Raw genomic sequence first — 23,637 nt, forward strand, 5'->3', positions numbered from 1 at the left:
GACTTTTTAGAAACCCCAAAGCTGGATATTTAGCAAGAAAACCATAAGAAAGTGTGAACGGCATTCATCTGCACACAGTAGGTGCTTCTGTCCAACAGCAGGCAGTGGTGAACATCAGCTAGATTCAAATCACACTGTACCGTAATCAGTAATTTGACCTTGGACAAGTCACTTCAACCTCTTTGAACTTGATTTGCCTCTTCAGGAAAATGGGGATAAATGGATATGTTTGTAAGGGGGAAAAATGAGGCCTGAGACGCTCCACTGGGCAGCTGGCACATAGTAGGACAAGACTGCTGTGAGCAATAACGAGCATTATCAGGGAAGCAGCCAGGAGACAGGGCCCTGGAAGGTACACAAGGTCATTTTCCAATTTCCCGTAACTCAGCGACTCCTATTCGCCTCCTAACTTTGGAAAATATTCTCTTAGTGTTTGCAATTCTTGATCTGGGCCCAATGCTGAAATTATTGCAGCCCTTTTTCTTCTTCTTCTTGTTCTTCTCGTTCTTGACAGCTTGAGCAAAAGGAGCTGTTTTTGAATTTCAGGAGGGGAAAAACACACACACGCACTCACGCATCCCAAACAGAATCATTTTGCAGGACAGAATGTCCCCTGTGCTCTGGAGCAGACGGCCCCGGCCCCACTCTGCTGGCCTCACAAGCACTTAGTGTCACTGTGGGTTATGTAAGCGCGGTTTGGGCCTGTGAGGTTGGACGTGGCCTTGGGTTTTGAAAGGAGGCAGAAGAGTTTGGGTGAGGAGGCGTTTGGCTCAAAATAAATCCAGGAACTTGATACAGGGGGAAAAACTATCCTCGAGACTCAGATGGAGGGAATATTTAGATGTATAGTTTGGATCGTCCAGAGCTGAGGAAACACCAGCCAGAGTCTGGGCCCCTCATGCACTTGAGTGGGGTGGGGGAGTGGGGAGGGAGAAGGGGAGTCGAGGTGCAATTTGATAAAGGCGACATGCAGAGCTCATCACTCCTGGAAGGAAAACATCAATTCTTAATTTTAAAAAACGGTTTGTGCTTCTGTTCTCTGGCTTCTTCCAGCCTTTCTGCTGGACTCTGGATGTAGTGATTCCTGCTGGCCAGTGGGACTGGGGCAGGCGAGCAGGGGAAAGGATGCAGGAGATGTGGGGTAACCCAGTCTGAGAGCTGCCCTGGGTTGAAACCAAAGCCTCACATTCAAGGAAACTCCTCAGAGCAGGGCAAACAGGACAGTTAATCACCCTCTTCTGAGAGGATAACAATGACGCCATCCCTGTCATCGTGGAGTGCCAGCCAACTGTCCCGTGTCAGCCTAGGGCTGAGGTACATTGTCCCACTTCATGTCTCTGGCTGCCTTTCAGGTTTATTACGCCTGGCAAGTGGGTCCCAAAGAAGACGTTTGGGGGCAGGAAGGGGAGGAAGGTGCCAGGTTCTCATTAAGACCTGAGCTTCCAGGGCCTCACCCTGAAGATCCAGTTCAGTTGTTGGGCACCTGTGTTTACAATATATGCTGCTGACAAACCCCAAGCCAGTGCTGATGGGCAGGAATGGGCATAATCATGGAAGATTAAGTTCAACAGGAACAGGCATTCAAGCTGAGGGAACAGCATGAGGAAGGGCATGAAGGTGTAGTCAGTAGAATGTGTAGCAAAATGTAGTCCCCTTGACGGACAGAGAGGGAGAAGGCGCTGCCATTGACAGATCCGTCCAGGGCTGCAGAGTGTGGACACGAGGCTACACGACTAGAGAGCCAAGGAAGATTTAAACAGTAGTGACCAAGTCAAAAGTGTATTTTGAAGGGCCAGGGATTTAGCTCAGTGGTTCTGCCGCCTGCCTTGCAAGCATAAGGTCCCAAGTTCAATCCCTAGTACCAAACAAAGAAAACCCAAAAAAAACCCTTAAATTTCATTGCAAAAGTGTACTTTGGAAAGATGATTCCAGCTCCTATGCGGCAATTATATCAGCAGGGGATTTAACGGGAAGCAAAGGCAGAGTTAGGAAGAAAGTGACCGAAGTGCAGCTCAAACTGGCTGAGGCAAAAATGGAAATTTTTAATTTACATAATTGGTACGAGCTTCAGGCATAGCTGAATCCAGGTGTTCAATTTAGAAATCAGTCTCCCCATGTCTTGGCTTCATTCTAGCTTCTTTCCAGACAAGCTCTCCCTCTGTGATAACAGGATTACCCCAGAGGTTCAAGGTTTGCCTCCTGCGGTTTAGCAGCCTCACCACAGAGAGGACACCATTAATACTGCCAGCCAAGTCCTAGCACTGGCACTTGCTAGCTCTGGTGGGCCCAGCCTTCAGCTAGTCACAGAGCCAGGTCTGTATCAAGGCCCATCCTAGAGATGAGATCAGCCCCACCCCAAATCCATGGTCTGAGATTACAGGGCAGAGGGATCTGGTCCCCAGAAGGAAATCTGGATTCTGTTTCCATAGACCATGAAGTACCCCAGCTGGGAGCTAGAACCGAAAGATTGGGCTGGGGATTTAGCTCAGTGGTTCCACGGCCTGCCTCAAAAGCACAAGGTCCTGAGTTCCATTCCCAGAACCAAAAAAAAAAAAAAAATAGAACCTAAGGATTATCACCTCCATTTGCTTGACGAGGAAACGGACATGAAGCCTGGCAGAAGGGCACATGGCAACCCAAGGTGGTTATGGTTTCCAACTTCTCTCAGGCAACACAGCCCCACAGGATGGGGTCCAGGTACACTCCTGAGAACAGACTGGGGGAGCTGCTTTGCGCTTGGATTCTTATACACATATATAGTTTATTTTGTGGTGCTGGGGATTGATCCCAGGGCCTTGTGCATGCTAGCCCAGCGCTCTACTACTGAGCCACATTCCCAGCCCTGATTCTCAGAAATTTAAGTGACCCTGGAAACTTCCCTCTTGCAAGCCCCTTCTCATTATTTAGTGCATCTTCAGATAAGGGCAAATGGGGAAAATTAGTTGACAAACACACACACTTGAATTTTGGTTGACAAATTTATTTTTAGTTGGCAACAATTACATACACACAGGTTTGGAATATTATTCAGCCTTATAAAAGATCTTGTCATTTGCAGTATGGATGAACCTGGAAGAAATGCTGCTAAGTGAAGTAAGCCAGACACAGAAAGAAAAATACCAAATGAGCTCACTTGCACGTGGAACCTAAAAATGGCAACTCCAAGGCACAGTGGTGCATGCCTATAATCCTAGCAGTTGGGAGGCCGAGGCAAGAGGGTCACAAGTTCAAAGCCAGCCTGGGCTACACAGTGAGTTTGAGGCCAGCCTAGAATACAGAGAGAGACCCTGTCTCAACAAATAAACTTACAGAAGCAGAGAGCATGGTGGTTGCCATGGCAGGGTGGGAGGGGGAAGCCAGTGATATTGGTCAGAGTGCAAAGTTTCAGTTGGACAGGAGTCAGTTGTGCAGGGAAATATTCAGAGAAGCTTCACGCAAGCTCTGGTCCCCAGCCATGACTGAGGCAGGCCTCACACATGGGCCTCTGAATTACAAGGTCACCCAGGGATGAAAGAACTGCAGACTGATGGAGCAGAAGTCCCACGAAGCACGTGACACCCAGGGACTCATCACCCAGGCACTGGAGCCGGTTCCAGTCAGAGGAGCCAGCAGCCCTGAACTTCCAGTCACAGCACAGCAAGGCACAACCTGCGAGGTCTTCACATCTCTTCCCCTAGTGTGAGCTCCAGGAAGGAGAAGGTGGTGTCGTCTGTTTCTTCAGCACCTAACACAGGACTGGCACACTGTGAGCCCAACAAGTAGTTGCCAGCTCAGTGGATGGCTGTCCCAGTTGTCTTGCACACCCTCAGGCCCAAGAGACTCACTGCCGTGTGAGACAATCTGTCCCTGTGTTGAACAGCCCTGATGAAAGTGTCATCCTCAACCCCAAATGGCAAAATTAGGGAGGAAGACCCAGGAGAGAATTCAGAAGCAGCAAAAACAAACAATCCACGTAAAGGGTTTGTCCCAGTGCTGTCTATCTTGGTGGAAAGCTAGCAGCCATGTGAATGCTGCAGGTGGCAAAGGTGTGGTGCAGTGTGTGTGTGTGTGTGTGTGTGTGTGCACAAGTGCGTGTTAGTTACTCCTGAGACACCACCACAGACAACTTAGTAACCATTAAAAATGTGAACTATTCCCCGGTACCGGAAAAAAAAAAATGTGAACCATGAGAAGCATGCAGAAACATGGGCAATCTCGCGAAAAGAGGCTGCACACGTGCCTGCAGCCACACAAGCCATGCATGTGCAGACAGGAAGGAGGGAGATACGGGTGTGAGGAAACACCACGTGGTTGGTGTGGCAACACCTCGGGCTGTTTGCAAAAGTCCTCGCACCCCTCATTCTGCAGGTCCTGCAGCTCCCATCTGGAGACAAAGATTCTTTGTGATCCTATTTGCCTTCCCCCTCCTGAACCTGCCTTGCACTCAGGGCCTTCTCTTTTCACCAACCATCCCGGGCCCTTGCCTGACTCACAATTCCCCCACTGCAGGCCAAGAAGGAACAACAGCCTGGGATGCCTCCACCATAGGCAAGAATTGCCTAGACATATCCGTGCTGCCACAGCCCGACCTTTGTGTGGACCTTGGGAGTAGAGGGCCCTGGGTCCCCAGGGCAGAGCTTCAGGTGAGCAAACAGAACGAGTGAGGTGTCACAGCTGCCCGGCCTTCAGCCATCTGCCTTCAGCACACAATTAAATCTGACCCAGCAATTATGACTCCACAGTAGGCTCAGCCTCATCTCTACAGCACATCCCCAGGCACCAGGTGCAGGAGGATCCTAGAGTGTCCCTCGCTGGTTAAAGATCCCCCCCTTTCAAGTAATGTGGCAAAAGTAACCTGTGCACAGATTGAGTTGTATTTTTACTCTTCCCAGAAACTCACAGGCGGGCACCTCATTCTCCCCGTTCTGCAGATGAAGAAACTGAGGCTCTGTATGTGGGCAGCACCAGCAAATTTGTAAGGCCAGAGCTGGGCTCTGAATACAGCCTCATCTGACCCCAAATGTGCCTTGTCCTCTGCCCACAATAACTCTCTTCCTCACCCACACCAGGCCCAAATTCTTTGCTTTTAATTCACTCTTTAGGAGTTTTCTGGAGATGCAAGCCCCCATCCACCATTCACTCAACATTGAGCTTTGATTGTGAGCTACAGTCCATGTGTGGAAGTAGGGAAGGTGTCGTGTCCCTGTCTTGTACAGACTAAAGGGAGAGGTAACGACAAAGGGGAGCTAGCCATTAACAGGCAGGGATGGAGGAGCTTCCCTGGAGCACTCCACAGGCACAGAGTAAACACAGGGCAGTGGGGAGTGGACACAAAACCAAAGAGCCAGCCACATTCCTGGCAGGAGAAACAGCCCACACAAAGGTCATGTGGAAGGACCCCCCCCAAAAAAATCTATGAAACAGTATAGACTGTTCACAGAATAACGTAAATTTTGATGGAGCTGGGTGTGGTGGCATGTACCAGGAGCTGCAGCTACTTAGGAGGCTGAGGTGGAAGGAGCCATTGAGCCCGGAAGTTCAAGACTAGTGTGTGCCACAAAGTAAGGCCTCATCTCGAATGAATGAATGCATTTTACAGAGCACCTAATTTTGCAAGGACGCCAATGCACACTAAGCTTTTTGTACCTAATCTCCTTAAATCATTATGGTGCTTCCATGATGAGGCCACTCCCCAGCCCCATCCTGCTATTAAAAGGAGATGGAAAGTCAGACAGTGGACACTCCCAACCCTGGCAACAGACTCCGGGGCCTTCGCTCAGCCCAGCAGGGGTCTAGTTCTGTGCCCAGGCTCTCCATGAAGCACTGCCTGCATGTTATGCAGAGTCCTCCAGCACCTGTGACATGGGGACTCTTACTGCCTCCCCCACCTTCTTACAGAGGAGCGACGTAAGGCTCAGAAACAGGATGTGACCCACGGGATCTGGAAGTCATGGGGCTGCAGTGTGAGTCCAGGTAAAGCTGTCTCCTCATACTGGGGATTGAACCCAGGGGCTTTGCACTGAGCCACATCTCCAGTCCTTTTTAAACTTTTTAATTTTTTGAGACAGGATCTCACTAAGTCACTAAGTTGCCCACATTGGATTTGAACTTGTGATTCTCCTGCCTTCATGCCCCCCCCCCCCACCAACCCAGAGTGCTGGGACTACAGGCATATGCCAGCCCAGCTAAGAGTACTTCTTAGAACTGATGGTCTATGACATTATTGCTGTTTCCAAGATTAGGGCTTTATTATTTTTGCAGTGCTGGGGATGGAATCCAAGACACATGCTAGGCAAGGGCTCTGTCACTGTGCCTCATCACCAGCCCCACACTAGGACAGTTATTTCTAGGGTTGGGGATGGCGCTCAGGGTCTCACACATGCTAGGCAAGCATTCTATCACTCCGCTGCATCCCAGCCCCAAACTGGGGCATTACTGCAGAAAGGAACAGGGCTACAACTTGCCTGTTCTCCCCCACGTCTCGTCCCCTACTTCCTGCCCCCAGGTCAGGGTCCTCACCAGGTCACTTGGTGTCAGGTTCAGGCAGATTTGCTCTTCCTAACCACACTGCAAGGAGATTCAGCTGTGGATTAATTTAGCTTAGTGCCCTGTCAGAGGAGGCTAGAGTCGGCAGCAATTACGATGAAGAGGACCACACCCGCCCAGCACCCTACTTCTCTGGCCTCCACCAAGATGACTCATTCCAAATTATGCCCCTAATTGTCTCAACCTGGGTGGACTCTTAGCCAGCGCCCTCCTTTTGCCCAACCCACATGAGTGGATCCTTGAGACCTTCACTTTTCCCTTCCTCACTGCCACAGACGTGGGCCATTGTGTATTTAATGTGGTCTCATCCTTCCAAGCTGTCTGCCATCTTTTACTCAGTATCCAGGAACAACAAACAGCACGGCACTGGGTAGATGGCTCTTGCAGGTGGACAGAGCCCCTTTCTTTGTAACGTAGTGCCACCTTCCTGGTTTCCCAGAAACCTGTGCTCCACGTCCTCTCCCTTCTTCCCCCTCTCTGCACCCCTGGCTGGCTGCCTGTCGAGGCTTCTACAAAAGCTCATGCTTTGGTCAGTGCTCTCCCTTGGTGATGCCTTTCCTCCACCTCCAGCCCTGCCTTCCACTCAATGACCTGCCTAAAGAAGGGAGCAGAGTGAATTGTAAGCCTCCTGAGGGGAGGAACTACCTTGCTTTGACATCTGGATCCCACCTAGCAGAGCTTGTGAGGTAGAGAAGCTGTTCCAGGCGAGTGGGGTCAGATAAAGAGAAGACAAGAACCAAAGAAGAAAACTGGCCTTTGAGGAAGGGGTGCTGTAGCCAAATCAAGCTCCCTTACCAAGAGCAAGGGAAGAGCAAAACCAAGCAGACACAGAACAAGTAGACAACAATTTCCCACACAGATTGAGGGCTACACAGATGCTCTCAGGAGAAGGGAGAATAAGCTAGTGCATGGTTGCTTGTATCTGTTGGCTGAGAAAGCTCTCCTCGCACTAGCTGAGAATCCCTAATCTGAAGATCCAAACTCTGAAGTGCTCCAAAATCCAAAAGTGTTTGAGCATCATGTCAGTACTCACAGTTCTGGATTTTGGAGCATTTTGGATTTGATAATTTCCGATTAGGGATGTTTAGCCAGGACAGTCTGTATGATTATTCCAAAATTTGAAAACACATGAAACACTGCTAGTCTCACACACTTTAAATAAGGGACATTCAGCCTGAACATGGGTTTTATGAATGCAAACATCCTGTAGGTTTTTTGTTTTGTTTCATTTTGTTTTTGCAGTGCTGAGGATTGAACCAGGGCCCCACACAGGCTAGGCAAGTGCTCTATCTACCAGGCTACATCCCCAGCTCTTTATTTATTTTTGTTTTGGTACCAGGGATTGAACTTGGGTCCTTGCGCTTGCAAGGCAGGTGACAGAACCACTGAGCTAAATCCCCGGCCTCCCAGCTCTTTATTTTGAGACAGGATCTCCCAAGTTCCCCAGGCTGACCTCAAACTCTCAGTCCCCTCGCTTTAGCCTCCAGTAGCTGGGATTGTTTGAGGACTCAATGGGGAGGCCAACTATGGCTCATGGGCCGCTTGGCCAGGCTGTGCCATGGTGCATGCTGGGAGATAGCAGGAGCCTTGTTTATTTTTAATTGGCAGGTACACTGGAACCAGTTTATCCCCTCAAGGACACTTGTCTATGAGTGGCTCAGCATCATTATCACTCCAGGTTGCCCTCAACTCCCCTCCTCCCTGCCATGGACACGGGCCATTGTGTATTTAAGGTGGTCTCATCCTTCCAAGCTGTCTGCCATCTTCTATGTATCCAAGAACAACAAACAGCATGGCTTTGGGTAGATGACTTTAGTGAACATGGATATTATCATCCTCTGTGGCTTACCTGCAACTTCTCTCTGTCCAAATTAACTTGTAAGGTTTATCCTTGCTGGTAACTGTAGCCACACTTCACTCCTTTTTTGGTGGGGACGGGGGAGGGGGCAATACTGGTGACTGAACTCAGGACCTTGTTTGTCCCAGGCAAGAGCTCACCCCCATCCTTGGCTCACACCTTTTTATTGCTGTATAATATTCTATTTTATGAACAGCCCTTATCTATTCACTCCCTCATGGAAAGATACACAAGCATTTCTAATCCTGCTCTACAAGACACCTCCCTTCCTTAACTGTATCATCTATACAAATGAGGTGCCACTGATGGCTTCCAAGTTTCCACAGGCTGGCCACTAAAACGCAGACTTCGTCCCTCTGAAGGTAAGTCCAGTAAGAAAGATACGATTTGCACACACCCAAAAGAAATTTTTGCCACATAGCTGAATTGGGTGGGAAGTAAGTGCCTTTATACTAACCTTTGCTGGGAGCCATCAGTCCTCCTCATGCTGAGCAGGCTCTGCCCAGAGCCTGGAGGCACTGAAGAGCAAGCAAGATGGGCAGTGAGTACTGCTGGTTGCCTGTGAAAGGGGATGGCAGGTGCAGCTCTGCTGACTCCCTCGGAGGCCCTGCCATTGCTTGTAGCTCAGGCAGGGCAGCTTCCTACCCTATCCCAGCAGGATGCATCTCACGTCACACAGTGGGAATCCTCTTGCTGTTATTTATGTTGGCTGCAAAATCCAGAAAATTGTCATTGGATATATAGCCCAATGCCTCGGGATTAAGCCCTGTTAGCATGAATCTCATTCCCCAGTATTCCCTTGTGGTCCAGACCACAGGGCCTGCTGATGGCGGATCCAGATTTGTTCTTACAGGAAAAAAGAAAGAAACCAGAGTCCATGTTGAGTAAGCTCGGAATCAGATCTACAACCCAGTGGAAGTACTGCCATATGCTTAATTGTGCTCCAATTACACAGAATGCTCCAGAATCACCGCTCTGGGGTGGAGACATTAATGGCCATTATTACATTTGGACAGCCCTGTTCAGTTTTATGTGATCTTTGCAACTACTGTGTGGTTCACTGAGAGTTGCTGCCTATTCTGACATGGGAGGAATGGTGGAGTCACTCACTGCAAATGCTTACTGCCAAGAGATTCTCATGGAACTTCTAGTCCACACACACACACACACACACACACACACACACACACACACACGCACAGAGTGGTAAGTGCCAGGAAGAATTCAGATGGGAGGGACGCTCCTGAAGATGTGATTTGGGGGAGGGAGCCATGAGGGATTGGGTAGATCATTCCAGGCAACAGGATGAGCTGGTGCTGAGACCTGCCTCATGGTGGGTTGGAGAAGTAGCCAGCAGGTGCCAGTGTGGCTGCAGTAAAGGAGGGGAAGACTGGGAGAGGATGAGGACAGAGGGGACCTAAGAGGGTCAATAAGGAATCTACATTCCACTCTGAGTTACACGTGAGAGCTTCGAGCAGAGGCATGCAACCTGTTTGATATCTAAAAGGAACCCTGTGGGTCCCCTAGGGGAGGGGAGTCCAGACAGGAAACTTCTGAGCAACAATCCAGGGAGAGGATGGTTGCTTGCTGGGTTAGATTTGTTGTTACAGGGAAAAGGAAATACTGGATCTGGACAGATTTTGAAGGTAGAGCCAACAGGATCTGCTGATGCACCTGATGCTGGGCCTGAGGGGCATACTTGACCCAGCTGGGGAGCTATGGGTGGAGCCAGATCTCCAGCTTTCCTGGGCTCACAGCTCAACCCACTGCTGGAGTGTTAACTCATCCACTTAAATGCTGCCACTAAGTCCAGTGGGTTTGACACAGGTGGGTGACCACTGGGCTTTTTCAGTTCCTGGCTCGGCTTATTTCCTGTTCTCTCTTGCCAAAGGGATGATTGCAGGCAGTGTGTGGGACCAATTGCAGCATTCCATGGGCAGGCAAAACCCATGCAAAGAATCCTTCATATCTACCCAAACACAGAGAAGAATTGGGTCTTTCCACCTACACTGTGCAGACATGAATGGGACAGACAGGCTAAAAGCTGCTGCTGAAAGCAATAGGGCTACTTGGAGTAAGGCTGGGGGTTAACTCAGGTGATAGGACACGTCATTCCTTGGGTTAGCCCTGCATAGGCTGAGGAACCGAGGTTCATTGGCCTATTTCTCAGTTGCTGGCCCTCACTGCCCAGCCTGGAGACCTCACACTTGAGTCATCTGAACATGCAGGTGTACTTGTTGTGCTGGAGATTTTAAACATCTGAAAGCACCAAAGCATGTTGGGCTTCCTTAATCAGGTACAAGGGGCCAGCCTTTTGTTCTTACTACCTGCTCCTGTGAAAATTAAGGAAGAAAGAGCAATCCCACAGACTGTTCATGGTTCCAGTCCATTCCATTTTAGAATTTTTAGATGTTTTCTTATTTGTTTCATTCTTGAAATGTTCAAGGTTTTCATTCTTTAAAAGAAAAAAAAAAGCCTAGATAGAATTCTCATACTACTAAAATTTCCTTGATCTAATTTCCAATCAAGTCCATCCCAAAACTTTGGAGACATATGTGGGAAACAGGCATGGGTCGCTTTCCCTACCATGAATATTTTCTTGTACCCAACTATTCCTTCTTCCAGTCTTTTCTCAGTGGCAACTGTAAGCCAGCCAGGCGGAGCTTGGAACTGAGATTAGAGAACTGTTCCCTGCAGAGAGAAATGAACCCTGTAGGTAAATGATGCCATTGTGTACTAATTCCATGCCAAATGTCCTCTAAGACCACTGTGAACCAGACACATGAGATGTCATGGACCTTGAAGGCATTTATGGCTTGCTGATATGGTCCCCAAGTTCAAGTGTTCATCAGAATCACCCACAGAAACTTAACCACAACACAGCTCCTCAGGCCTGAGCCCTCAAAATTCCTATTCTCCAGGTGGGGGTAGATAGGACCCAGCAGGGTGACTAACTGTCCTAATTTGCCCTGATCTGATGGGTTCGTCAGGAGGTGGGACTTTTAGTGCTAAAACCAGGACAGCTCCAGGCGAACTGGTACAGCTGAAAGCCCCGGAGCCAGGAGCCTGCAGGTCCAACATGCTGTCCAGGTGGTTTTGATGCAGTTAGTCAACAGGGCAGGATAAGTGCAAAGAGGAAGAGACTTGGTCTTCTCTGGGCCAGGCTGAGGTCCAGAAGTATAGGGAACAGGAATGGTTGGTAGAAGGCATATAATTTCACACAGTGGGGAACTCAAGACTTCCCAAAGTGAAAGCGCCATTGTGGAATAAGACCCCAATTCTGCCCCAGACTAGATCTGCTTCTGTACATCTCAGCATAGCAGGTGAGCTTGAGAAGTTAAAATTAAAAAGGATGGATTACCTCAATAGGATGGAGATGTCCAAGCCTGTGGGTATCATGGGGCCCAATTTCCCAGCAGCTTCCAGCTGGGCACAGCTGAGTTAAAGCTTCTGTGAGCTGTAGGATATTTGGAAAAAAGGCTCAACCTTGGAGAAGTATTAATGAAAATGTCACAGGCACTAAAGTCAAAGCAGATGTGAAGCCGGCTACATGGGCAGACGTAGCTGATAAGAAACAGCCCAAGAGAGAACAAAACCTCTTGAGATTAGGTCAAGGGCAGACCAAAAAAGAAAAAAAAAAAGACATTCAAGGTTTCCCCATGGAAACTGAGAGGAAAGCCGTCGCTCCTACGGAACAAGCTGACATTTTTGTGCTGCTGTGTTATATACTGACATTCCAACTGGGCAGCGATTGGAGGCCTCCACATCAGCAAATAAATATTACGTCTCCATCTTCAGCTAAGCAGAGCTGTGGTGCATTCCTATTACTTCATGTGGATTAACCATCTGGAAGTTGAATCAAGCCACAGAGTAAAGAATGGGATCCAATTTTGCATTCACCAAAATAAGCCGTACTAGTCTCAATTTATGGCAGATGGTTATGCAGTCTCAGCGGGCCAAAAAATCTCTCTGTAAAAGAATAAAGTTTATGCCAATTACTGTAATAGGAACCAGCACAACAACTGTGTGGGGTTGACTAAGATCGCAGATATTGCAGTACAGCTCGTAAACTGCAGGGGGCCAGGGGAATGATGGGGACCCAGTTAATTCATTAAGATAACATGAGAGAAATGAGGAGCAGAGTTAGTCATAAAATGAAAGTATTTTCTCACAAAGGATGGGAGAGAAATGAGGTAGAGTGGCTCTTACTTGGTTAGGGCCTGGGTTATGCTATGGGAAATGGCTAATGGTGGCAGGCAGGCTGCCTATGGAAAAGGCTTGGGAGGAAAGGGGTTAAACTCTAGGCTTCTCTGTTCTATTCATTCAAATCAACTCTGCTAAGCACAGACTGCTCTGCTCTGTGGCAAGCAGTGGGTCGGCTCAGGCCACAGGGACTTGGACCAGCACCACCACCATCTTGGTATCTGCCTCACAGAGCTCCCGGGCTGGCTGGGGCGGCAGCACCCAGTATGAATGGTGGCCTATTTAGTTCAGGGAAAGAATCCTCAAGGACATGGCCCCTGGGCTGAGATCAAAGGAAGAACAGGGGAAGGAAAGGGGCTTTGGCTTTGGAGAATCTAGAATAAGGCTGCTGCGGCTGGAGCCTCAAGGTAAGGGGCAACAGCTAGGCAGAAACAGAGAAGGTAGCCAGGCCAACACACGTGGCCTCACCAGCTCAGAGCCAAGATGGGATGACAGGACATGCTTTCCTTTCAGTGAGGGGGTCTATGGCTACAGGAAGTTCTGTCTCTATTCAGCCAAGAGCAGCTTCTTGTCCTGTGTATTCATATCCTCCAAGAGAGGAAGGATCATGCGCTCACTGCCAGGATGGTGTCTGGGTGTAATGATTCGCTCGCTCCCAGGACAGTGGGTCACCCTGCCCACAAGAAGTGCTGTCTCCTTGGAGTACCTCCTTGGAGATGAGCTTCCATGCACCCTACCCTACCCCTAGTTTTGAACCATTCTGTGGCCTACTAGACCTGGAGAGACGGGGACTAGGCTTGGTTTGGGGAGCATAAGGTTACAAAACAACACTGTTGGTCTCCTATACACTTTTAGTTTAGCTTTTGAATCTGTTTTGAGAAGTAAGCCACTGGCTTAAAGAATGCTGACATTCGAGTTCACAATAGGGTGACCAATTGCCCCAGTTCACCCAGGGCAATGCTGGTTTTACTATCAAAGCCTGGTCTGGAATCCTCTGTCCTGGGAACGATGGGATGACTGGTCACCCTGGCTTACTGACAGACCAGTCAAGGGACAAATTCAGTGTTGTAAAGGTTTTTATGCATGTACTATATATACATTTTTTGCCACATGGCCACATTCCACGTTGGTACGATTGCCCAAACTTCCACTTTGAGGTTCATGGAGACTGAGGCTTTAGTAAGTGGGACTGCTAAGTGGAGGTGGTAGGCTTGGAATCCAGGTACTTAAAGATGCCGAAGTCCCCAAGACCAGTGTGGACAGAGAAGAGCCATATTCACTGTAAAACCCTACCAGTCAGGATTGCTGAGCACCTTTTCTAGATACACTAAAAAGGAAAGGGGACAAAGCTCTTCACAAGCAACAGTAATCCTGCTGTTCCTTGCCTGGCCAGAAGTCTCCTCCCTATCCCAGGAAGGCTTGAGCAAACACAGGGGCCGCCCTCTCATCCTGGTGGCCCAGGGCCAGGGCACAGCCAGGCTGCCCAGAGTCACCAAAGCAGCCACCCCCACAACTGGGTAAGGTGGGGCTCATGCTCAGCCTGGGGGGAGGGAAGACCTGTGTGGGGAGTGAATTCCAGGGCAAGTGGGAGAAGCCCCCGGCTGAGGCCGGGTACTGATGTGTGGGGAGCTCGCCAGCAGAAATGCAGGCGCTGACCTCAATGCACAAGTGGAAAATCTGAGCCTGCCTGGTTGGAAGGGGCTGGGAGGAATCCTGAAATCCCTTCAAATTTCTGGCATGTGCCTAGGAAGAGGACTGAGTTCATGAGTCAGCAGATGCCGAACCAAAAGACCTCATCCCCAGAGAGAGGAGGCAGTCACATATAGGGTACCATTCATGAGGCCCTGTTCACTACAAGGAGTTTTAAATAAGATTCTCCAGTACAGTAAAAACAGATAAAGGTAATTCAGGGATAGAGGGAACTACTTGCAATCCTATTGTGCTAACAAAATACCTTGCCAGCTCCCTTCCCTGTGTGCACAGGCCGTTTCTTGCTGGATGCAGTGCTTATTTTGATTTTTCCCTCCATGAAGCAGCCACTGTCCATTTTGCCAAATGTATCTGAATTACCAGGGAACCTTTCCCCCTAAGTACTTCCAGGGCACTTAGAATAGAAAGCTTGGGTCTGCGAGAACCAGAACCCATCTCTCACAGCATGGATACAAAATGAAGCTTAAAGAGTGACTGGGGTGTTGAGGTAGAACAGGAAGCCCTGCCTGAATTGGTGGCCTGTGCTGGAGGGAGAATGCAACCTGGGAGTTTCCTGACACAACTGAGGGAGCGCTTCAGACAGTCTAAAGAGAAGTATTTCCTTGGCTCTGAATTCTGGGAAGAATCAGTCATGGAAGTTTGCTTCTTCCTCAGTATTTAAGAACACAGGATCTCAGCCTCGGAGAGAACTTTTTATTATTAGGGCTGCTTACATCCACCCTTAGTTAATGTCTCAGGCATGGAGCACAGTTCTGAGATGGGGGGCTGGAGGAGCAGTGGTTTTGAGTGACTTTGGGGTAGCCCCTGGGTAACAGCCCTGGCTCCACCACTTTCAGAGGTATGACTGGGAAAACTGCACTAACCTGGGCCTTGGTCTCTTCAAATGGGGAACAGCACCTACCACATGGGTGGTTGTGAAGATTCAACAAGGCTGGCTATGAGCTATGCTTAGAAGAGTACCTGACACATAGCAGGTGCTATTAAGTGTTGGCTGGTATTAGTATTATTTTTTGCAATGTGATAAAATAAACCACTGTGGAAAGATCCTAAAAGGGACTGACAAACACCCTTGGGCCAATTCAGCCTGCTTCCTGCTTGAATAAAGTTTTACTGACATATGACCATGCCAATTCACTTATGTAAGAAATAAGGTTACAATCATTCTACAGAAGCAGAGCTAAGTAGCTGCAACAGATTCTATGGCCCATAAGCTCAAATTATTTACCACCTAGTCCTTTGCAGAACGGCTGACTACTGAACTGAAGGAATGAATAGCTTTTGTGGCTTTCTGGGCCTGGTCCTCTCCTGGCAGGACGCGGTGAGGTGATGGCTCTTGGTAGGGTGAGAAGTTGTCTCAGGCCCCATGGGCCATGGGAAAGTGCGGGTGGTGCTAAGAAAACAACTATTAGTATGCTGGGCTGCAGGGAGCCAGCCTGCAATGGGATGAACAGAGGCAAAGCTTTTGTTCAGCACCTACATTAATAAACACTGTAAGCCACTCCTTCGTTCTGCTTCAGGAACCTCCCTCAGTCTGGAGTGCAAGGCAATTTTGAGCAGGTGATGTCAGAATACATAAGGGATCAACAAGGCAGAGCATGCCATGATGCTTTACTGCTTCTCAAAAATCCAAGGTATAAGCAGATTCAACCCAAGGTTGAGTAGCATTGATGCAGGGAAACTCAGCCAATTTTCTAGGCAAAGGCCTGGCCTTCTAGTGCCACATCTGGAGCCATGATACCAACTCCAGGTTAACAAATCAGCAGTTGCATCTAGAGAACATACAAAAGGTATAGAACACTTATGAACCTTTCCATGAATAGAGCATTTAGTTTAATAACAGCTACAGATGGTATTTTCGGGACAATACGTCAACTGAGAAGAGTTTAACCGGCATTATCTTCATTGTATTTCAATATACCAGTGGCTCATCAGCATATCCTAATTCTACCCTTCAACTTTGTGTGCACTGGCTGGGAATCCGATGTTTATAAAGCCCTTTACATGGACAACACAGACACTGAGGGTAGCAGAGAAACCAGCTAGATTCTTGTCATCTGTAACCACCTTGTGCAAGGCCAGGAGGCGGATGAGCATCACTGGTTCCACCTCACTAATGTCAAGATGAGGCTCGTAGTCATCACTGGGTTTGGCTGCTGCACTCAAAGAGCAGTGTCTCTTGGGACTCAGGGAGTCATGCAGATATCTAAGCAGGACACAGTAACAACAGGGATGTTCCCAAAAGTTAATTATGGCAGACCCTGGTTAAGGTTATCCATGCAATGCCCATGTAAGTGATTGACAAAGTACATATGAAATCCAGCCCACTTCAAGTTTTATTGGAACAAACACACTTCTTTCTGAATTACTGCCTTTGGGCTGTTTTTGCATTATAAGGGCAGAGCTGAATAGCTGTAAGACAATATGGCTGCCCAAACCAAATATATTTACTGCTTAGCCTTTAATATTTGTGGACCTCTGCATGAGACAGGAAGACGGTCAGAGCATAGCTTGGACCAGAACATACAAGGGCGCAGGATTTCACCTCCATCTAGGGACACTTTAAAGACTCGAAGACCAAGTAGGATTTCTGGCTTGGGACCCAGTGATGTTGTCACTGATAGGTGGATAGTACATTCCACAGGAAAAAGAACTAAAAGGAGTTTAAGACTTCTTTAGTTGGAAGAGTCTGAAATTTCTAGTTCAGGTGTCTGGAAAGTGAGCAAAAAATTGTGGGCTTGGAGCTCCCTTGTCTGTTCTCTTACATTCTACCTTTAGCCACCAGAATTACTAAACCCTGCTGCAGCTAGATTACAGCTTTAACCCTCTGAGAGCAGAAACGAGACCTAACTGATCCTCTGCTCAAACTCCAGGATTCAAATGGGACCTTGGCATAGGGCTGGCAGAGTTTCTACTAGGGATGTGCCTTAGGGGTACAACTATGACACCTGCCCTTGAAGAGTGCTCAAGTTAATATGGAACATAACATTTTAGAGATTTAAAGATGACATTAACCAAGATGTCAAGTCTATAAGAGCCAAATGAGGGGTTCAGAGAGCTGCAGAGAAAAATCACTTCAAATTAAGGGGTTGGGGGGGAGCATCCTGCAGAAAGGGGTGAATCTGATTACCCAGAGAAAATGTGGCCATCTCAATGATCTGCCAGGAAAAGAGGGCAAGAATCCCAACCTCTTTCCCATCTGATGAAAAGGAGACACACATTGAACTCAAGCCACAGAAAGATGACTGGTGGGCAAGCGGTGTTTTTAAAGGTTCCTCACAAGACTACAAGGTGCAGCCACAATGGAGAACCACTGGTTTACACAGGCTGAATTTTACACATCAACTTCTCTAGTACAACAAAACTGTCACTCAAGACATGGAATCCCAAAGACTCAGTTTTCAGACAAAAAGAGCCTGACTGAAATGAAAACATTGCTTTTTCATCCAATGGCACATTTTAATTCACAATTTAACTCAGTGGAAGAGAAAAATGTGAATGCATGAGAAAGTCGTAAGGCAGTAGTTCCTCAGATGAGATTACAACCACCTCCAGAGAGTATGGGCCATCTTGAAGGAATGGGGAAGGGGAACCAAATTAACTCTAAATTCCATTCAAAACAATAAAGATGTCCTGCAACACAGTGGCATCAAATGGGAAGAGATGAACAGCAACGGGGCTGTTGTCTCAGGCTGGGGGGTGCTGCTTTACACACTCTGCTTGGCCTTGGGACTTCCTAAGGATAGCTACAACTTCTACTTTCCCAGTGAAAGTGGTTGGGAACTGGTTCTGAAGGAACCCACTGCAGATGCTGTTTCTAAATCCGAAGCATAACCCAAGTGACAGCTGCAAGGTTCTCGGAAGCATTCTCTATTACCAGTAGCCACTCCAGGCGCAGCAAAGCATCTGAACCTGAGTTCCAGCACCCTCCCTCCCTCCCAATCATGCCAAGTCCTACACTCTAAAACCACCAGTGAGCTAGAACTAGAAAAGCCCATCTGGAGTAACTAAGGCTCCATCTCAAACATTCTGTTGCTCTAATGAGATCAGATCTGAGGGGTAAGAACAAAGAACACTCTCCTTCCAAATGAGCAATAACAGGGAATCCCACACTGTGCCCTTGTAACTGAGTGCTAAGAGGAGACAGACAAAACACATGTTAGCAGATACCTCTCACTTACTCCAAGACAGGATTTGTGGAGGAGGGTGAGCTGTGAAAAATTTAACAAGTTGAAAGGCAACATAAAGGCAAGTGATTTTAGGTCCATCAGGAGGCAGGCTGGTAAAGAGGGGGCCTAAAATTTGTTAAGTGTAATCCAATGTCTTAGAGTCTCACAGCTGAGCATTACAGCTCTGAGCAGTCCAAGGCTGAGGGAGGAAACAGGCGTGCTCCAGTGATGCTGACCAGTACTGGTCCAAGAGCTGGTGGTCTGGACTTTTGCTTCTCTGTACAATAAGAACGCTGTCTAACATTCTCTCAATCTCAACCAACTCTCCGCTCTTAACTGTGAGGATCACACTGATTTGAAGTTTATCACCTCATAGGTCTGCCTCCTCCACTGGACCATATGACTGCTTTCATTCTTTCTAGATCCTCTAGCAAGACCCAAGTGCCAGGTATATAAAATGCACAGGCTGCTAGGGCATGAATGCCTGTTATCACAAATGTAAACATCATGTCTGAAATAGAGCACCAAGAAACTTACCTCAAAAAATAAACCCCAACCACCCTGGAAATATATTGTACATTAAATCCACCCATATAGCTGGCCACCTTTTCTAACACTGAGTAACTCTAAAAAGTACCCTGAAACCTTAAGAATATGTGTTACATCTGCAAAACAATAGAATAGAAATGACAACATTCTGGAAGAAGTGAGGGAGAATTAATCCCAAACCAAAGCCACGGTCTTTTCAAGACCAGAATCTAAAGGCAAAATCTTGGAGCACTTTTTAAAATATTACAGATTTTTCCATACTTTCCCTTTTAAAATAATGTTTAAAAACACAAGACTAATAATATATACTCTTTTAACTCACTGCTTGGCTTTTAAAGACAAAATTACTTACAAAACCAAACATAACTTATGGGTAGAATAACTGCAGTTCAAGAATAAATTTGTAATTTAAAAAAATACTTTCTATTTACTTTCCCTAGGGTGGGAGTGCCGCAAATTAAGAGAATTCTTGAAAAAGTAGCAGAGAAGTGGTCCACAGTGTTCTCAACCAGATGTGACACCAGAGAAACAACCACTCAAGTACACAAGTGGCATTTTGTGATCAAATTTATTTTTTGTTTAAATTTCATTTACTTTGTTTTACTGTAGTTTACACGAGAGACTGCCAAGTCAACTAGGTATTTTACATTCACCACACATCCCCTCAAATCTCCACAGTTGTTAGAAAAACATTAAAATCTGTGTGTTGGGCTCTCATTTCCATGTGTGCCCAAGCTCCCAATGAGACTACAGACCAGTGAGAGGTTCATTGAAAGGAGAGGGCTAGACTCTTTAATCCTCAAATTAGCAATGATCTTCCTTGCACCAAACACAGCAAAATGACTAAGCTTTGACAAAACCTACCTTACAACAGTGCCCAGAGAGTAAACATTAGCCTTTATCCTGAGTACACAGAGGACACAGGAAATGTGGGATTTGTTGCTGAGGATAACAGCATATCTCAATGCAGCAGTGATCCTAAACATCACTCTCCCATTCATTGCCATCACTTCAGTGGGGACACAGGACATGTGGGAAAATAAGGAGCCAGGAGAGCAGGACTGTCAGCAAATCAGATTACTAATGTGATTAGAGTGCAGGAATTGGCGTGCTTTAGAAGAAATGGGAGGTTAAAGAAGACAGTTTGTGACCTGAAGGCTTCAACAATATCATTCTACCCAAGCTTCTGGGACTGACAGGAGAAAAACTGCATTCAGACAGAGAAAGCTGATAAAAATCGTACCTAGCTATTGTTCCTTCTTAAAAAAAGGAGGGGGGGTGGCAGCAACTTCTAATGAGCATTTTCCTGACACCTATGCAGGACGTATTCTTTGATGTCCTACTGAAGAGCACATATAGAAGTTAGAAGGCCAATGGCCCCTTGGTAGGGCCTCCTACAGGGTGCAGTCAAGTCCTGTGCTGCATCTCACTCCATTCCTAGCTCAGAGTCAGCATCCCCCCTTGAGGTGTAATGCAACATGAAAAGAATAAAATGTCACCACTACATCCTATCCTGTAAGCTATTAGGCATCTAGACCATTTGCATAGTTTCTATGCTGTAATTGTAGAAAATAGTCACTTCTGGGCCAGGGATTTAGCTCAGTGGTTCAGCTGTCTGCTTCGCAAGTGTAAGGACCCGAGTTAGATCCCCAGTATCAAAAAAAAAAAAAAAAAAATAGTCACTTCTGAAACGCTATACTTCCAATTTTCCCACATGGCCTACAATACTCTTAAGATTAACATCTGTGTCAATTTGTCTAAAAAAAAGCCTGGAAATTTTCTAGTGTTTATTATAAATCACAAACCATCTTCTCCATTTTTGCTAGATTTGATGTAGAAAAATACTTGAAATTTAAAATACAAAAATCCAATAAAAATCAGAAAACTTTTCTAAAAGGATTTTTCCCTCAGGGTAAAGTAGTAAAAACTGGCCTGTAACTTTACTCTTAACAGATATTGTCAAATTTGGCAGGAAGATAGTGACCATCCAGAAATAAATAGCTATAAATACATTCAGAGTTTACATTCCAGATTCATTGGAATACCAAAAAATTTTGAAGAAGTCTTCCTGTGGGAGTCTGCTGCTTATGGGACTAAAATAAAAATTTGTAAGAGACTGATTTAAAAGAACAGAAGAAAAACAAAATGCTATATATATATTGGTCCACAACTTGACATTTATGAAACATACCAGCTAGTATCACATTGCAGTCAATTTGCCCAATAATGGTATTACTCTGATAATTATTAAAATCTGTTCCAGGTATATATATTGAAAATATCTTCTTTTGCATTCTTGCCCAAGATAGGTACAGTACTTTGGAGAAATTGTACTAATCCCTTCAGTATGTCTGTATGTACATATATACACACGTGTGTATCTGGATCTGTAGCTCTACATGCCTTCTATATACAGCTACACACACACACACATACACACGCGCAGCTGGGGACCTGTGCATGTGTGTGTCATCACAAGCACACATTGGAAACATCAACACTGCAAGATACTGGTCAGATTCTTCTTCACTCGTCACTGGCTGCACTTGTTCCCCTCACTTGACCTTGATTACGTAACTGCAAAAAAGTGAAAGTGCAAAATGTGTTAAAACACAGAGAGATATAGAAAATGTTAGACAGCAGCTTGTCATATACATTCTCCAGAAAAAAAATCTCTTGATGCGGCAAAACTTTTGGCAGAAAATGTATCCCAACTACTGCACTTTAATATTCTAGTCTCTTTAAAAAGATTATGGTCTTACTAACAGCATAACATTGTGTTTCATCAGAGGGAAAATAAATTATAAGTAAAAATAAATCATAAAAACTTAGGAGAACTTAATAAAAACTAACTACAAAATTTTTTTACATGAACAGGGAGTTTGAAGAGTAAGCTTTGGAGAAATCTTGCAAGAGTTAGTTCATTCTTATTTGCTGCAAACTGAACACCTCACTTATCTCATGCTTGACCATTAAAGAGCAGGTAGCTCATGGAAAGGGGTGGCAAAGAAACAGTGGAGAGAGAGAAGGGGAATGGTATGTATAGTTCTTTCTCTTAATGAACATCGTAATTCAGTATTTACAAGTAATGGCTATGTAATGTACACTTTTGCTTACCCACACTGGTTTTAGTAAGTGGGGTAGATTTTGAAACTCTTTTCCCCTCTAGAGAAATCTGTTAAATGCGCAGGTAAGTGTGTATTAAGAGATATATGACCACAGAAATGTTATATACTATAAACTAAAAGCAAAGAACATTTACACAGAGTAAAGCTAACTGCAAATTAAATAAAGATTAAACATGAAGACTTTGTGGTGCACAGAAAAAAAGTTCAAGTGAATTACTAAGGTTGGCCCTTAGGGATTAATGATCTGTTTGATTTAAAATGCTGTTACATATATCCTTAGTGTCCATTCATGGTTTTACTGAGAAACAGGTTAGTTAACTGACTAACAAAAAATGAGCCAGCTTCCAGGACAATGCTACATGATGAACAAGTCCACAAGCATTTCTAGCCGGTAACACCAAGAACTGGTCAGGGATCACTAAATTTAACCTGTTCCACAGAAACAATTGTTACAGAACTCAAATATTCATTGTCAGTTTCTAAAATATGTATCTTTTAAATTCTAAAAATAAAACCTCATTTAACACAGCCTCTGTGCTCAGCAAGTTAACTCCCCATCACCAAAAAGGTACAGTTTTTAAACATTTTTTTTCCCAGGTCTTCACTTACACATTTTGATATTGTCTCTGACCCTATGGGGGACTCATCTAGGCATCAGCAGCCGAAGTGCCTCGGACGGAACCCTTCTTACGCATCTAAATGTAAAATAAAATCATGAGCTGCCGAAATCATACTGTAAGTAGGAGTTAGTATGCAAAGGGAGAAAAAAGACCCAGAAGAAATTATGAAGTGATGGGTGCCTATTTATAACTATATCCAGGTGAAGAATTTTAAGTTGAGACCCCTCTGATAATCTTGGCTTACTGATAATCTTGCAAAGGGCTTTCCTTGTACATCACAGAAAATATACATGTACTTTTTGTATCTAAAACACAAATACCAAAATAAATAAATAAATAAATAAAAATTAAAAAAAAAACAAAACAAAACCAAAGACCTACAGGTTGATATGTAATTATCAAAGCCACCAATAGAAAAACGAACTATTTGCCAATATAATGTGAAAAAAATGCCCAAAGGTCTGGTCCATAGTTTCACAGTCCCTATACCAGACAGGAAGTCATAAGGGGTGGTTCACCTCTACTGCTCCTAAGACCAGGTCTCTCAGAGTCCATTAAAAGAAGGTTATAGAAGAGAGAAAGAGACTGAAAGAAAGAAGCAAGCAAAGGAATAATACATGGCAAACAACAAAGGTTGAAATGATGCAAAGGAAAGACCAGGCATTTGTAACAGTCTACAGATGAGTAAAAAATATTCAATGGGAAAATCAAGAAACAGAAAAGAAATAAATGCAATGAACACATTTATAAACATCCCCTTGCACCCCTATCTGGGGAAGTGCCAGCAGAGAACAGGGGTAATATGCTACCAACCAGTTCAGTGGCTGGGTCTAACCCCAGCAGGTCTCTAAGGGACCACAGGCAAGGGTGATCCTCTT

General features: G+C 46.0%; 1 protein-coding gene across 3 annotated transcripts in view; it reads right to left on the reverse strand.

Moving 5' to 3' along the window:
* Positions 1-2,959: 2,959 nt before the first annotated feature.
* Pitpnb (phosphatidylinositol transfer protein beta) overlaps positions 2,960-23,637 on the reverse strand; it is an 80,759-nt gene continuing 60,081 nt past the window's right edge. The window contains exons 11-12 of one of the 3 annotated variants that reach the window (XM_004843361.4): positions 22,749-22,834; positions 19,561-21,588 (exon numbers count right to left, since the gene is read on the reverse strand). In XM_004843361.4, coding sequence (XP_004843418.1) covers positions 22,787-22,834 — 48 coding nt within the window. In that variant the 3' untranslated portion in view covers positions 19,561-21,588; positions 22,749-22,786. Of the gene's footprint in view, positions 12,353-19,560; positions 21,589-22,748; positions 22,835-23,637 lie in introns of those variants that run through there. The other 2 variants (XM_087198500.1, XM_004843360.4) reach the window with 2 other exon arrangements.

This window comes from Heterocephalus glaber, unplaced genomic scaffold (assembly GCF_053883595.1).
Source record: "Heterocephalus glaber isolate CG9 unplaced genomic scaffold, H.glaber_assembly_v1.0 deba00001687, whole genome shotgun sequence".
NCBI lineage: Eukaryota > Metazoa > Chordata > Mammalia > Rodentia > Bathyergidae > Heterocephalus > Heterocephalus glaber.